The sequence below is a fragment of the Phoenix dactylifera genome, chromosome 1 (assembly GCF_009389715.1).
Source record: "Phoenix dactylifera cultivar Barhee BC4 chromosome 1, palm_55x_up_171113_PBpolish2nd_filt_p, whole genome shotgun sequence".
Taxonomy (NCBI): Eukaryota; Viridiplantae; Streptophyta; class Magnoliopsida; order Arecales; family Arecaceae; genus Phoenix; species Phoenix dactylifera.
In genome coordinates, this window is record NC_052392.1 from 13,432,535 (window position 1) to 13,448,116 (window position 15,582).

Genomic DNA, 15,582 nt, shown 5'->3' on the forward strand with positions numbered 1-15,582 from the left:
TATTGTCGATACACCACCTCGCAGTTCGGGCAAGTTGGTGGAATGCTTGGCCTCAGTCTACTTAGAACATCCTTGGTTTGAAGACGATCCCATGTTAGCTTTCAAATAAATAGGGCAATTCTCGGATGGACACCAAGCCTCTAAATTCAAACGTAATTCCTTTCGCCCCTGTGCAGGCTTTCCCTTGGAGAGATGATCCTTAGTCTTGAGTTGCAAGTAGATGTCTAAACCCTCTCACTGTGCCCGGGAATCACGAGAGGCTTCATCTGTTATTTTTCCTTATCATATTCTATGATAACTTCATCTTTTCCATGTATTTTGGCTAAGCTTCATTTTTGTTATTGGGTTGGGTCGGGTTGGGTCCTGACATTGGTTGGCTTGGTTCCTATTCCAAAAATAAAGAATCAATTGGGATTGAATCGGGTCCCTTTAAGCCAAACCAACACGACCTATGTGTACCCTAATTGGCTTGGCTTTGTATATTTGAGCAGCTGCTCGAGCTTAAGTCGAGCTTCAGATAAAATGATCAACCTCAGCTTGGCTAATCTCTGAGCCAAGTGACATAAGCTGGAGGGTCTAGCACAAACTTTAGAATCATCCAACGGAACTGCAAAAGACTCAAACAAACTCTATAATAAAAGTACATCTAATCATAGAATAGAATTTTGAATGTGATTATCAATTTGAAAACTAAAAATTAAGAATTTGGATGCTAAGAAAAACTAGAAGGGATAAAAATGGCTACACGGATGTCTTCGAGACAATATGACTAAGGACTCTACCAAGTAGCTGCTGCATTGCCAATCCCAGTGTTGGGTAGAATTCACCGTATAGAAAGAGAGAACAATAGAGTAGAAGAGAAGCTTTATTGATTTTTCCATTTTTATCAAAAGAGAGCACACGGGGGTATTTAACTATTTATAGTGATGGTTCCCCAAGACACTGAGAAATCTTATTTTCCTATGGAATCAATTTTTCTAAAAAGAAAATAAAGGATAATAACAAAAATATGTTTTCTATGTTCAACAAATTAACAAGTGTTTTGAAAAGAGAAATGAGAAAAGCTGACCAAAAATCTGAAAAATCATTCTTAATTCTATAAGACTGCGGAATGGCATTTCATAATTAGGTGAAACTTCAGCAGCAGCACATCATCACAACAGGAATTCAAATAGAATGGTAATTTAAGATGCTTTGGAAAGCAATCTTGATGTCAGATATTTTGGCAGTGGTTTGAGCTTGGAAGATGATTGATGTGTGATGCACTGCAACTTTGATCTATTATTGTCTTATTTGCAAGACACTTACAAATCAAATGTCACATCTTCCATTATTAAGCCTGAGAGATGTGCAGGAGGCCGCCAGGCTGACTTGTGGTTGTGGAGGCCGCCAGGCGTGTTCCGGATAGGGATGAAATAGCCTTCAACCGAGCATGTATTTAAATAAAATAAATAATACAATATATAAATATTTTAAAAAATAAATAATATCATAAACCATTTACGTGGCGAATCACTCTGAATGTATCATGTAGGCCAAAGAGAAAAAATTGCTTCGGACATTCTGGGACCTTTTATGTTTTAATTTTATTAATTATATCCATAATCATATAGTATGAAATACCTATTTTAGTATTATAAAAAAAAAAAAGCTGACCTCATCAAGTCATGCATGTAATTTTTCCCTCTGAGGCATGGATAGCAAAATAGTTCAATTTCTGTGCTTCTACCACTAAGATTTCATTCTTGGCATGTGCTTCTGGTTCTATCATAATATCTGTAATACATTTAAATCTTTATTCAACTAGCTAAGTCTTAGACTTCATATAATTTAATGTTAGTACTTTTTTTTTTTTTTTTGGTGAAAACGGCAATTCATATAGCTCTAAGTTGAGTACATCCAGTCATATCAAAATAAAGTAAAGAGTGCAAGGTGGGAGGAATATCTCCTAACGATGTCCAAATGACCTCTCCGGAGTGCCGAGCGGCAAATGAGGCGACCCAGTCTGCTGCACTGTTCGCCTTCCGAAAAACATGTGAAGCCTGGAAAACGCTCGACTCCTGAGCCAATCTCCGAATCTCACGGATGAGAGGATGATCATCTCCATATCTGTCCACTCTCCGAATCCACTCTATCACCACAGAGGAGTCTCCCTCAAGGCATATGTGCTCAGCACGAAGTACCCGCCTCGCATAGGATATCCCCTCCCAGGCTGCCCGCAGCTCCGCACCGACTACAGTCAATCCCGGCGCGCGGCAGCCACCGGCTGCTATCAAACTGCCGAGATGGTCCCTGATAACAAAGCTAACTCCTCCTGACACCCCGTCCGCCGGCCTACTACCATCAAAATTCACTTTGAGATGACCAAGGGGTGGGGGTACCCAAGAGACTAGGGCAAACCTGGGCGCTGTGACAGCAGAAAGAGTACCCCAGGTGTCCCTGGCCATCTCAGAAGAGAAAGTAATAGCAATGGTAGAAACCTCCCTGGTAAGACGCATGGCTCTGTCCACCACCATCCGCGGGGATAACCGCCTGCCCTCAAATATACCCGCGTTCCTGTCCAGCCAAATAGAATGAGCCAAATATGCCCACCGGATCCCGGCCTCAACAGTGCTGGGCCGCCGCATGGCCACTCTCAACCAATGAATCAAATCCTGTGTCGACTCGACTGAATGGGGCAGCAATGTGGGCGATCGGCTCCAAATGCCCCTAGCTCTGGGGCACTGCAAAAGAACATGATCCATCGTCTCCTCAGTCTCCGTACACTCATCACAACACTGAGTGATCCTCACCCCTCGCCGTGCTAGTAAGCTCCTGGTCGGTAGGCAACCCCACGCTACCTTCCAGATGAAGAGCGCCACACGCGGGTGAATCCGCATCCTCCAGATCCATCCTCCCTCTATCTGTTGGGCTGGCTCTCGGCTCAATAACATGTGGATATCCCTTGCTCGCACCTGCGATCGCCCTGTCGGCATCCAGACTAATCTATCCGCCCCTCCCTGGGCAAAAACAGGTAGGGCCAGGATCCTCTCCGCCAACTGCTCCTCGAAAGCCTTCCTAATCAGCTCCACCCTCCAGCGGTCCCCCCCAGGCTCCATCAAGTCACTGACCCTGAGACCGGCTAACCTCGATGTGTCCACTGTAACCGGAAGTCTACTCATAGGCTGCTCCGTCACCCAACGGTCCTCCAACACATCAATAGATCGACCATCACCAATGGCCCATCTAATCGCAGGAAACACCAACCCTGCTCTAGCACAAATCTCCCTCCAGATCGGTGAGTGGCGCCGCCCAGACCGGGCCCCCGGCACTGGATCGCCATACTTGGCCCTCATAAGTGAAGACCACATGCCATCAGGCTCCAACACCACTCTAGCGGCGTGTCGTGCCGCTAGAACCTCCCGCCTCGCCACCAAAGACTGCACACCCAAACCACCATATCTCGTCGACTGACATACAACCTCCCATGCCATAAGATGGATACCCCCTCTGCCTCCAGTCCTCCCCCAAATAAAATCCCTAAAGATCTGCTCAATATTCCTAACTGTCGCTGCCGGTATAAGAGAGTTAGATAATAGGTAAATCGGGATCGAGGAAAGAACTGACCGTACTAGTATAATCCTGCCCATCATGGAGAGAGAATGTATCTGCCACCCCTCCAACTTATGCCGGATACTGATCTCAAGAGAGGTGCAATCACTGCTACGCAGACGCTGACCAGAGATCGGGACTCCCAAATACCTTAACGTGCCCTCCTGCTCTCCCACCCCCAAAATCTCCACTATAGCGGTCTTCACATCTGGTTTGGTCTTCGGGCTAAAACAAATTGCTAACTTAGATGAATTAACCCGTTGACCAGACATAGAACAATAATCCCGCAAGATCGTCTAAATGATCCCTGCTGCCTGTCTAGTCGCACGGACTAACAGAAGACAATCATCGGCAAATAGTAGATGAGAAATCGGTGAGGCATCCGGCACAGGCCTATAAACCTCCAGCTCCTGGGTGATCACTGCATGCCGCAAGGTCCTGGAAAGCGCATCTGCACATATAATAAACAGTAATAGGGAGAGGGGACAACCCTGACGCAGCCCACCAGAGGACACAAAATACCGTGATAGCGTTCCATTTACCAAAATGGCAAAGGAAGAGCCTCTGATACATCCCATGACCCATTTGATCCATGCCTCGGAAAATCCAAACTCCTGCAGAGACTGCTGTACAAAATCCCATCTCATCCTATCGTATGCCCTCTCCATGTCAAGCTTGACCCCCATCAAACTCCTCCTACTCGACGTCCTGCCAAGATCATACATGAACTCCTGGGCAATAAGAACATTATCTGTGATACTCCGTCCTCCCACAAAAGCCCCCTGCTCCGGACTGATCAATTTCGGAAGTATATCCCTCAATCTGACAGCTAGTAACTTCGCCGTCGCTTTGTACAAGGTAGTACAGAGACTGATCGGGCGAAAGTGACCCAGGAAAGAAAAAAAAGGAATTATAAAATATAAGTTTTAGAAAGGAACCTGTGAAACAAGATATTGCATACGAAGCCTGCTTTTACAAAAAAAAAAAAAAAGGAAAAAAGAAATCCACACTCACACGGTAGTTAAAATAATAGAGAAATGGGGGAAGGAATACAAGAAAGAAAAGACTACATGCAGTTTGGTGGAAGAAGAAAATTAGAAACTGATGTGGATGGGAGATTTTCCATGGATAGAGGCCGAAATCCTTCTGAAGTTGAGTTGCATGATAAAATTTCAGAGTGCAGGGATGAACCTTTGGTGGTGTTTATGGCCAGTACTTCAAACCGTTCTCGAAACATTTCAGCATCCTCAAGCCTTGTATCCATGCAAATGCTTCGCCCATCGTCGTGCCATGAACGGGTCGAGGTAGTCCCATCGCTCAACACAGCTGCTCCTCCTCCCTCCAATGCTCAGATCTCTCCCACCCAACTCACAACCTACATGGCTTCTTTCACTCTTCTCCCCTATCCCTACCACCACTTCCCCTGTCTTCAGCCTCTCATCTGCTCCTCCTTCGATGAAGCTATAACCAACAGTGATGAACCCACAATCACGCATCAAATCCAATGGAATCCTTTTTTCTTCCCCACCCCTTAGCTCTCCAAGCCTGACCACTCCTCCCTCCCCTCCTATCCTCACCTGGGTCTCTCTGATCGCGCCTCCAAGCAATCTCACCAAGAATTCTTCGAACTCGTGCATCACAAACCCATTCGACATCCCAAACCCAAGCCCGACATGGAACCGGTGGATTGGGACGTTGACCTGCAGATCATTGGCTCGGGTGGGGCTGTCCGAGAGGTGCAGGATGCAAGAGAGTGGATTCTGGTGCGCCCGATCCTCGAGTATCCTGATCCCCTTGCGAAGCCCTTCATCGGGGTCGGCTTCACCTAGGTAGTAGAGGCGATCGATGACCTGAAGGGCAGACCGCTTTCCGTGCGACGTCATCCGCCTCAGGGGGAAGGCACGGGTGGCGGCAGCCGAGTTGGTGACGATGGCCAACCGATCAACGGCACGCAGCGAGAAGACCACAAGCGCCATGGACTGCTTGAGGAGCCTCAGATGAGGCCCGTTGGGGCTCGCCACCAGCACGAGATCAGTAGCTCGCTGGTGCGATAGCTTTACCGAGAGGTAGACCCTCTTCTGCTTGCATGGCGACGTACCGGGCGGAACCAGCACGGAAGTAGAAGGGCTGGTGAAATGATACTGGTGGTGCAACGACATCAAGTGCCCGCATGGAGAATGAGCGTGGAGACCGTGGCTGCACGGCACCGGGGCCGCGATGAGGGCGAAGAGGAGGCGAGGGTGGGTGGATTCGGCGACGGTGTCCGGATCGATGGGGTCGTCGTCGTCGTAGCGGGTGGTGCGGATGGAGGAGCGGCGGTTGATGCGGGATGTGGCGATGGAGTCGTCGAGGATGCGGATGATGGGATCCGCATGGTGGGAGGAGGGGATGGTGAGATCGCGCGGGAGCTGGGACCAGTGAGCTCGACAGATGGGGCACGTCACGCTCCCATGCCGGACATTGGATGCGATGCACACGAAGTGAAACGCATGCATGCACTGGGCTGTGAAGATCGCCTGACCACCGCTGTCATCGCCGCCGCCGCCTCCACCTCCGCCGCCGCTGCTGAGAGGCTCGAGGCATATGGCACATAGACTCTGCAATTAGAAGACGCGGCAAGCTTCAATACTGCCGGGCTCAGGAAGAGAATAAAAAAGGAAAAGAAAAGAAGAAGAAAGTAGAAAGAAGGATGGGAGTGAGTGATCTTAGTTGTCTTTGCAGATGCAATGCTTTTCTAAGTTCAAATCGTATGTAAGAAGTAGGCTATTTTCTAGTGCCAATTATGATCTGGACAACGTTATCTTGAGTTCTTGACCAAATGATGATGGCTATTGTCTATTGACTTGAATCATTGAGTTGCTGTATAAAGCTATGGCTGTTATGAGTCCTAATACCATGTAATGGCTTATGATAGTAGTATAACGACACTAAATACACATACTCGGATATATACGTATGTGAGTGTACTGCATGGATATGTAATTGTACTTATAAATAATAATATGGATTTTTTACATAAATATCTTCTTAAAAATTTAAATTTGCGTAAATATTCTCTTAAAATTTATATTTATTTCTGCAAACATTATTTTTGCACAAATATTTCTAATATAACAGTTCTTCTAACATCATTAACCATATTTATGCTAATAAAAAATAAAATAAAATATTTTCTTCCATCATGAGCTTCTTTTTTTTTTTTTAGCATATACCTATTAAAAATATTTTAGCTATTTAATTTATAACCGTTAATTTTTTTTGACTATACAAAAATAAGAATAAAAGAAATATAATAGTACAATAAATATTTTATGAAGGTATATATATAGATATTAATTTAAAGAGGATATACATGCAAAATTTTATATTTAGAAGAATATTTATGAAATTTTTTAATAATATTAAATTGAATGCTGATCTAAAAAGTCACCGAAATATTTGTAAGTAGTGCCGCCATACATCTGTTGACACGTGAGAGAGTACCGGGAAGGCGGGAATATTATAGCCCACGCGTAATCATTGCCTTTCTTGATCCGGTATAACGTATACAGTGAGTTTATACCGCAAGAGCCGTGAAAACCGGGAACGCTCCATCTTCCTTTTGCGACGAGGCTGTTCATCAGAACCGTCCAATCGAGGGGGATGAACCGTCCAAAGGAGGACTATTTCTGGAATGGAAGGTCGGGATGGTCCGATCCCATGGTCCCACCGAAAGGACTAATTTTGACTCGCACCACGGCTGGGGCGCACTGCAAGCGACCGTGGGTAGCAGCGGCTCAGTGCGGGGCCCACCACCAAGTGGAGACCAACTTGGTAGTTACGAGGGTGGGCCCACTCTCTGTAGGCAGCTGCCTCCTCGTCCCTCGCGTTCCAGGTCTGATATTACCTTGTTTTCGGTTTTTAATCCACGGTGGTTGAGACCCTCTCATTCTAGAGGAGCTTTTCTCTCTCTCTCTCTCTCTCTCTCTCTCTCTCTCTCTCTCTCTCTCTCTCTTTTTCTTTTTTTTTTTTTTTTTTTTTCGCTAATAAAAAGGGGTAGGGGAAGGAAGGAACAAGCCCACCTCCACGTAGCAACCTCCATTGGGCCTCCGCTCCACTAAGAGAATGTTCGATGCAGGGAGAAATGGCCGTGTGTTGGGCAACCCGACCGGATTTACTCATGCCTTTCCCACCCGTGGGCCCGGCTCAGCTACCCCTCTGGGCTCTGGCTCGAGTCCCACGTGCGTTACACCTGGCACTATCCTGGCGGTCTAAGAACGGTCCTATACCTCATGTCCAAGCAGTGGCCGAAGCCATATTTTAATCGTCGCCGCAGCGACTCGAACTTGGTGGCCTCGAGAGGAGGTTTGCGGATGGATTAAAGATGCCGGCCACGTGTCCCGCTGATCAACGCGGGAAGATCAGGATCAGAGGGCCACGGGCTTGCACTTATTGAGCTGGGGGCGGTCCCCGGTACCGGAGCACTAGCATTATTAGCTGTGTGATGCCAAAGTCCGGTCAGTTGGTTCTCGTAAATTATCAGATAATATTATTTATATTCTTATAATCTCAAGCTAGATTGCGTATTCTATCTATCACCTTGTGTTTTTAAGTACATGGCAGATCAATCCTCTAGAGTACATGACTGTTGAAATTCAATTGTTATATATTTATTTTATTTGCAATTTATTTATAGTGCTAATTCACTTTAAGTATATTAAGTTTTAGATATATTGAGGCGGAATACTGATATTTTTGGTTTTTTTAGTAAATGATGATAATTTTTATCTTGTAATATGAAAAAACTAATTTTTTTTATAAATATTTTTTTTAATATCAAATTTTGTATGAATATCTTTTCAAAATAAAAAAATAATTAAAATATTTTTAATGAATGGATATGAAAAAAATTATTTATAAAACGTTCGCAATAAAAAAATAATTTTAATCTTTTATTTTATTTTTTATTAAAATAAATATGATTTTTATTAACAGGATTATAAGATTGTTATGTTAGAGGCACTCATGCAAAAAATAATATTTTATAAAAATACAAAAATAAATATAAATTTTAAATAAATATATATATATATACAAATTTGAATTCTTAAAAAATATTTATAAAAAAATAAAAAATTATTTTCTACGCTACATGCAACAACCACCATTGCAGCCTTGCATTCAGGGAATAACTTGCATGCGGCAAATCACAGCCGTTGGTTCTTATAACGGTGCATGAAGATACACACTTGATGAATGAAACCTAGCCGCTGTGGCTGTGGGGGGCCTAGCATGAGGTTTCTTTCTGAGAGAACCAAAAACTAATTAATTTAGTATTTATTTATTTTTGAATAATTTTTTTTTTGCTAATATTTTTACTTCCACTATTTTTGAATAAAATTTTTTGGGTTGCAAGTTGATTACCCATATATAAAACTAGTATATTTTTCTACAGGGCATTGTCATCGAGTTTGAACTCCTTGAATATATTAAGTCAATTCCAGGAGCCCTAAAAATTAAAGGGGCGTATCTGCAAGATTCCTAATTAAACTGAAACATACCCTTCAGCATCAGCGCCAGAAAACCCAATGAGGATTTCCAAACCCCAATAAACTACCATACTATGTATCAGTGTGAAACTTTGATTTGTCGAAGAGGTCATATATTTTTAAAGCTCATAATTGTAGCGCCAGGCTTAGGGGTTCGAATAAAAAAAAAGCGGTCAGAAAGGAGGAGAATTGAATACCTTATCAGACACCGCGGTGGGTCCGGATTCCTCCGGTTTTTCTTCCGTCTTGTCTCCTGTTACACTCACCGCGGAGCACGAGATCTGCATTTGCATGCCATTGCCGGAAAACTAAATTAAATTTAGAAAAAAGTTGGGAAACGTTAAGGAACCCAAAAAATAGTAATGGAGCCATTGCTAAAAAAACAGTAAATTTCTTTTGGTAAACAGTAGAAATCATTTATGAAAGGTAGGAAAGGGGCGAATTTAAGAAAAATCTAGGTTTTAGAAATGGTTTCCTTTATTTTGGGAGCAAGTAAGCAAGAAATCCTTGAGAAGGAATTTAAGAAGAAAGGAACCAAACACAGACCATGGAGGAAATTTAAAAAAGGGAAAAAATAAAAAAAACCAATTTTTTGAAAAAAAAATCACGGGGAGGAAAGTTACCAACCAACTTGAAAGGAAAGAATAAAATTTAAGGCCAATCATTCCAAAAAGAACAGTTTTTTCTTGGAATAATTTAGACAAAAATGTGACTTTCTACCAAAAGAGTTTGTGAAGAATCCAATTCGAAGCTCAGCAGAGGAAATGGCAGCAATGTCACTTAGATCAGACGGAAAAAAAAAATACTTTGGTAGAAATCCATTGAAAAATTTAATCTTTTTGGAGAACCGTGAGGTTAGAAACAGAGGAGGAAGGGCAAAATAAAAAAAATAAAAAAAATCGAAGCTCGGCAGAGAAAATGCAGGGACTTTGCGACTGTAACAGGAGAAAAAGACGAAGAAAACGAAGAAGAGACGAATTTAACTGGGGAAAGCAACAAGGAGGAAAAATGGGAGGAAAGAGAAGTGTAGCTTACGGTTTTTGAGGGGCGGCGAGTGGTGGGGGTGGCATCGACGGAGAAGGAGGCGCAGGGGAACCCAATCCTCTTGGCTGCTCTCCTCCATCTCGACGCTCCACCCCCCATTTCCCAAGCTTCCAACGAATCCCCTCTCTAGGAAAACAGCTCCTTCCTCTCCTCCTCTGCAACCTTCCTTCCCTTCTTCTTCTCTTCAAATATCCGTCCGATGTTGGCTTTGGGGTTTCCCACGAAAGTTCTCTCTCTGTTCTTTGCTTTATGGTTCAGTTTCCACACACACAGACAGTTTCCACTTTTCCTTTTTCTTTTTTACCGAAAAAGAGCCAATAGGATCTCTTAAATAGAAGGGTGTAAATTTTTAGGTTGGTATTTTTTTTTCACTTTAACGTTTGGTTAGCGAGATCCCAAAGGAGCAAACAACATCATTAGGGTGAATGGTTCGACTGTGATATCCCAAAAAAAAAAAAAAAATCATGCTTTAATGTTTTTGCCCTGTTTTACTTATTTATGGCTTTACCTTACTTTATGTCAAACCAAACAGGCATCAGATGCTGTAGAAGATCAGAGAAGTGATGGACGTGCAGGAATGTCGAAAAAGTTATGAATAGATCAGAGAAGTGATGGATTAGGTGGGAATTGAATGGGGTTGCTAATAGATTATGTTCTTGGGGCAAGAAATTGGACTTAGAATTATGCGTGAAAATATTATGAATAAATGGGTAGAATTCAGTTTTATGTCTTAATGAATTAAGATCAACTACATTGTAAGATTCCATGCGATGGGAAATTTTTAAAGAGCGATGTTGGGGTTGCCCATTATTCATGCAGAAAAAAAAAATCTTCCACATGGCATGAGGTGGTTATAGTGTAATTTGTGAGAATTGATGTAACGCATGGGGGTCGTTGGATTCTAGGGCATCATGATAGCCTTAATGTGTCTAAAGTGTTCTTTATTTGCACAAAACAATCAATCAAAAGTCTGTCCCTGTTTTCAAAATCCAACTAATATCGAAGGCTGATTCATATTGCTTAGAAAATGAAGAGGAAGAAATGTACCAACTTATCAAGCTACTAAAATCCTTAGTAGTTGGATCAAGTAAGCTCCTTTCTAATTGTGTTTCATAGTGAAATAACTATAATTGTTTGAACTCAGGTTTTCAAAACTAATACATGCAAAATTATGGTGGTTAAGGCTGCAAATAGGTCGGGTTAACTCGTAACCCGACTCAGCCTAACCTGCTTAGGCTCGATCCGACCTGATTTAAAGAATCTAAGGGGCTCAATTGGGTTCTAAAATTGGACCTATTTCATTTTCTGGATTGGGTCTAGTTTTACTAAATCTAACTCAACTAGACCTATTTGATTTTTGTGGCAATTTCGAGTTTTCTACCTTATGACTTGTCGCGACACGATTCGAATCCAGTCCACCATTGGTTTCGGAAGGTTCGGAACTTAGGTCCAATTTTGATGCTGTAGCCCGTACTGCCTAGGCTATGGTGTTTGAGTATCATGAGCCTATTCAAATGCAGCCACGTAGGCCCGCCGAGTTACTATATTAATTGCTGTTAGGGCGATGGTGGCCCAACAGAGAGGTTACACCCATATAGTGATCAAATGTGACTGCAGAGCTAAAGTCTTGGAAGGACAATCCTAAATACATCTCTACCTGGCCCTCTCAAATGCAACCCCTACTCCTTTTCTTCACCTCACAGCCCTTTCTTTTATATTTCTTTCTCACTCCACTGTCCGCCACCACCCAAAACCAAGCCCAATTAATCTTAGAATAAAATTAAAAAAAGTTAAGTACAAGGAATGACAAGCACATGGATCCGTTGGGATCAGGTTATACAGGAATCCGATCCGACCCGAATAATCCGTTAGATCAGAAATTTTAGCCGTGGATCCGATCCAATCCGATCCGATCTTCTATTGGGTTGCGCTTGAGTCTAATAGATTGGGTCGCTTATGACTCGGTCCGATTCAATTCATTTGTATCCCTGATGCTCACCTACCAAACAGGTTTCAACTTTCAAGTTGGGGAAAACAAATTTTCCCACATTACCGTCGCTTTCTTGTATAGAAATGTGCATGAGTGAGTGAGTGAGTGAGAGAGAGAGAGAGAGAGAGAGAGAGAGAACTCCCTAATCTAACTAGATTTAATGCCGCTAAACTCTTGCTTCTTTGAATCCAAGAGCAAGTGCAAAGCACATTGAGAGGATTAGCAAGTGGAGCTTTTGTTTGATTTCTATCATGCATCTTAAATGTTTAAACATTAATTTTCAATCCTTAATTCCTTACCATATATAGACTTGTGACATTGTAACTCTGTAGCAATAGCACGCAGTTCATGGAACACACAGCTATCTGCACGATTAGCTGGTACGGTGCTTTGACAACCAGATATTTCGCACCTCCGGTTCACATCATAATAAATCTCCTTGTCGCTATTTCCATGATTGGTGAGAGGTAACTACAGAGCCGCAGGGTCAAAGCCGCTCACAAATGATACATGATTAAGGGGGAGCTCTCTAGTGTTTTAATTAATGTACTCCTAATTAATTAGGGACTAATTAGTCGTAATGCTTTATGTCCAAGAAGATACTTCCGAAATCTTTGAATTAGTCTCAACTCTCAACGTCACGCCAACCAATAGCTATTTCCTCGGCAAAAACTCGCCGAACTCGGCTGCCCGGGAAAACCGGCAGCTCGCTCCTTTCCGTCTAGTGTTGTGCCGGGCTTTAGAGAGCCAAAAGAAGTGGAGACTGGCCGAAGAAAAGCAAAGCATCATTTTGGCGACCCCGCGCAGAAGCGGCTATATTAATATGTTCCCCTTTTTACCCCTTATATCTCTTAACAACCACCAGGATGCCCAAGGCAATGCTGATCTGATGGCCAGGATATGCTCCCCAAGCTAAAAATTTAAATTAAATATTAAAAAAAATATTTGTAGAGAATTATGAGAAAAAAATAATAATGAAGAAAAAATTGTGAAGAAAAAATAAATTTATTCTAAAGAAAATAAAAGTCAAAACAATGAGTAGATTTTTTTGCCTCACAAAGATGTTTAATAAAAGAAATTCTCTTCTTTATCACAAAATACATCTCACGAAACTTTCCCTCGGCTCTTCACGTAACTAAAAACAAACTCAAAGCTTTGGGAGGCCTTGGCATAATTTATCTTTACCTTGCAAACAAAGAATGGTGGTTCAAGTTCTCGAGCGAACCCGACCGTCCATGGCGATACTGGTTCACAAGCTACATTTCAATGGAAACTCACCTAGTGGACTATCCACCCACCGGGCTTCTCATGGTTCTCCATCATGGAAGAGCATAAGTAATCTTCTCCAATTATTCCAGTAATTCTCCTTTTCTGTGATCAGAGACGATCAACAAACTTGCTTTTGGCATGACCTCTAGGCTGCTAGCTCATCATTCTCTTGGACTCAAGTTCCCCTCCGGATGCATGCTAGCTAATAATCAATTTGATTCAGTGGCTGAGTTTATGGCGTCTCAAAACTAGTCTTCTAAATTCAGGTGGCGACTATCCTCAGCAGCAAGACGCTCTCTAAAATCTTGCCTCGACAACATCCAGCTTGCTGACAGCAATGATAATAGTTGGAGATGGCACTCATCTCGAAACTACACTGTTAAATGATGCTACTTCTTCCTCTTGCATGGGGGGATCAGGTCCTCCTTCGGCTCTATTATTTGGAGACACTATAAGAAAATCAGACATTACCGATGTGTTTTATTATATGTACCGATGCTTTATAAAGTGTTGCAAAAGCATTGACAATGTGAGTGTTGAAAATTGATTTGTTAATAGCATCGGCCATTAACAATGCTTTAAAGTATCGTAAGAGTTAAGTTTTTTTGAAAAAAATTATCTAATTTTTTTTTAAAGCTCTGTATATACCAAACACATACACAACAAAAGGCATATCATTACATATGTCACAATCAAGCAGATTATTCGAAATATTCATATTATCAAATATGATTATATTTATATTGTCAATTTATATTTACAATGTGCTTCGAAAAATATAAAAAATATACATATAAAACTCCTAAATAAATTGTATAAGAGCTAGCAGGGGTCGATGGCATCATCATCATCTCTACGAGTAGAGAAAGTATCGGAAATCTACAAGTAAAAGATAGAAACTTTAGAGGTTAAGAATACAAGAATCATTATTCTAGTACAAAAATATATGATAATTATATAAAATATTCAAATGAATGTAGTTACTTATTTAATGAGGGACAAATCTATGCAGCATAGATGCAATCTTGTCAAGCTAAGCCCTCAAAGATTATATCTCTGTTTGATGACTCTACCTCATCTTCTTTATCTCTATTTGATGGCTCTGCATCAGCATATGTGTCGGCAATTTTCAAATTTTCTGAATGAGGTGTTCTAGTCTGTCCCCTCTGCCCATTGTGCTTCTCCCAACCTGAAAACTTGGACCATCTCACGTTAGCATGTGATTTCTCTAAAAATTTTTGGCACCACCTTCTTCTGGGTCGGCATGGTCCCCAGCTCCTTGATAACTTGTTTGAACTTTGGCATGATTGGAGAGGTGGCATGTCGTGCAACACAACCTCTCTAGCAACTAATGCTCTTCTCTATCTTGGCTCATGGTGCCTCTGGAAAGAACGCAATAATAGGACATTCAGGTTAATTTGAAGCACTGGTGAGCAGGAAAGTGGCTAAGCAGGCATTCTTCTTATTCCAGGATTGTACCGAGGCTTCCGAAAATAGAACAAGCAGTGCACGACTGTTTACCATCCACAGATGCTCCCCCTCGTCTTCTTCGAACTCCCCTTTTGGCCTCTCATTACAACACGGCATTAGCAACCGCTGAAACTACGACCCATGCAAGAACTGGGGGCCAAGGCTGTGAGGCGATGATACGTAGGGAGGCGCGCGATCCCATGCAAACCCTACGATTTTGCATGGGCACTGTAAGCAACATCGCTTAATTTAATGCCACACCAGGGTCACTTCAGTTCGTTTCTTTTTTTTTTTTTTTTTGTCAAAACGGCAAATTATATAGCTCTAAAGTGAGTACATCCTGCCAGATCACGATAAAGTAAAGAGTACAGATCTGAAGAAATATCTCCTACAGATGTCCAAAGGAACTCCCCAGAGTGTCGTGCGACGAAGGAGGCGACCCAGTCTGCTGCCCTGTTCGCCTCCCGATATACGTGGGCTACCTGGAAGCCACCGAACTCCTGAGCCAGTCTCCGAATCTCTCTAATGAGGGGATGACCATCCCCATATCTATCCACACCTCGGATCCAATCAACCACCACAGAGGAATCCCCCTCCAGGAGCACCCACTCGGCACCAAGGACTCTCTTCGCAAAAGACAAACCCTCCCATGCAGCTCGAAGCTCAGCCCCAACAACTGAAAGACCCGTC

At 42.5% G+C, this 15,582-nt stretch overlaps 1 protein-coding gene across 1 annotated transcript; it reads right to left on the bottom strand.

The window, feature by feature from the left end:
• Positions 1–4,501: 4,501 nt before the first annotated feature.
• LOC103710661 (E3 ubiquitin-protein ligase WAV3-like) lies at positions 4,502–10,442 on the bottom strand. Its single transcript, XM_008796508.4, has 3 exons — positions 10,155–10,442; positions 9,317–9,400; positions 4,502–6,188 (listed from the first exon to the last, which is right to left on the bottom strand). Exons 1-3 carry the CDS (start codon positions 10,260–10,262, stop codon positions 4,839–4,841), a joined length of 1,542 nt encoding a protein of 513 aa, XP_008794730.1. The 5' UTR covers positions 10,263–10,442; the 3' UTR covers positions 4,502–4,838.
• Between the last annotated feature and the right edge of the window lie 5,140 nt (positions 10,443–15,582).

Excerpts from the sequence above, each read along its gene's own strand:
- LOC103710661 (XM_008796508.4), bottom strand. The coding sequence starts at position 10,262 with ATGGGGGGTGGAGCGTCGAGATGGAGGAGAGCAGCCAAGAGGATTGGG. Across the intron at positions 9,401-10,154 it reads CTCGCCGCCCCTCAAAAACC|ATCTCGTGCTCCGCGGTGAG; the intron begins GTAAGCTACACT and ends ATGCAAATGCAG. Across the intron at positions 6,189-9,316 it reads CCACCGCGGTGTCTGATAAG|AGTCTATGTGCCATATGCCT; the intron begins GTATTCAATTCT and ends TTCTAATTGCAG.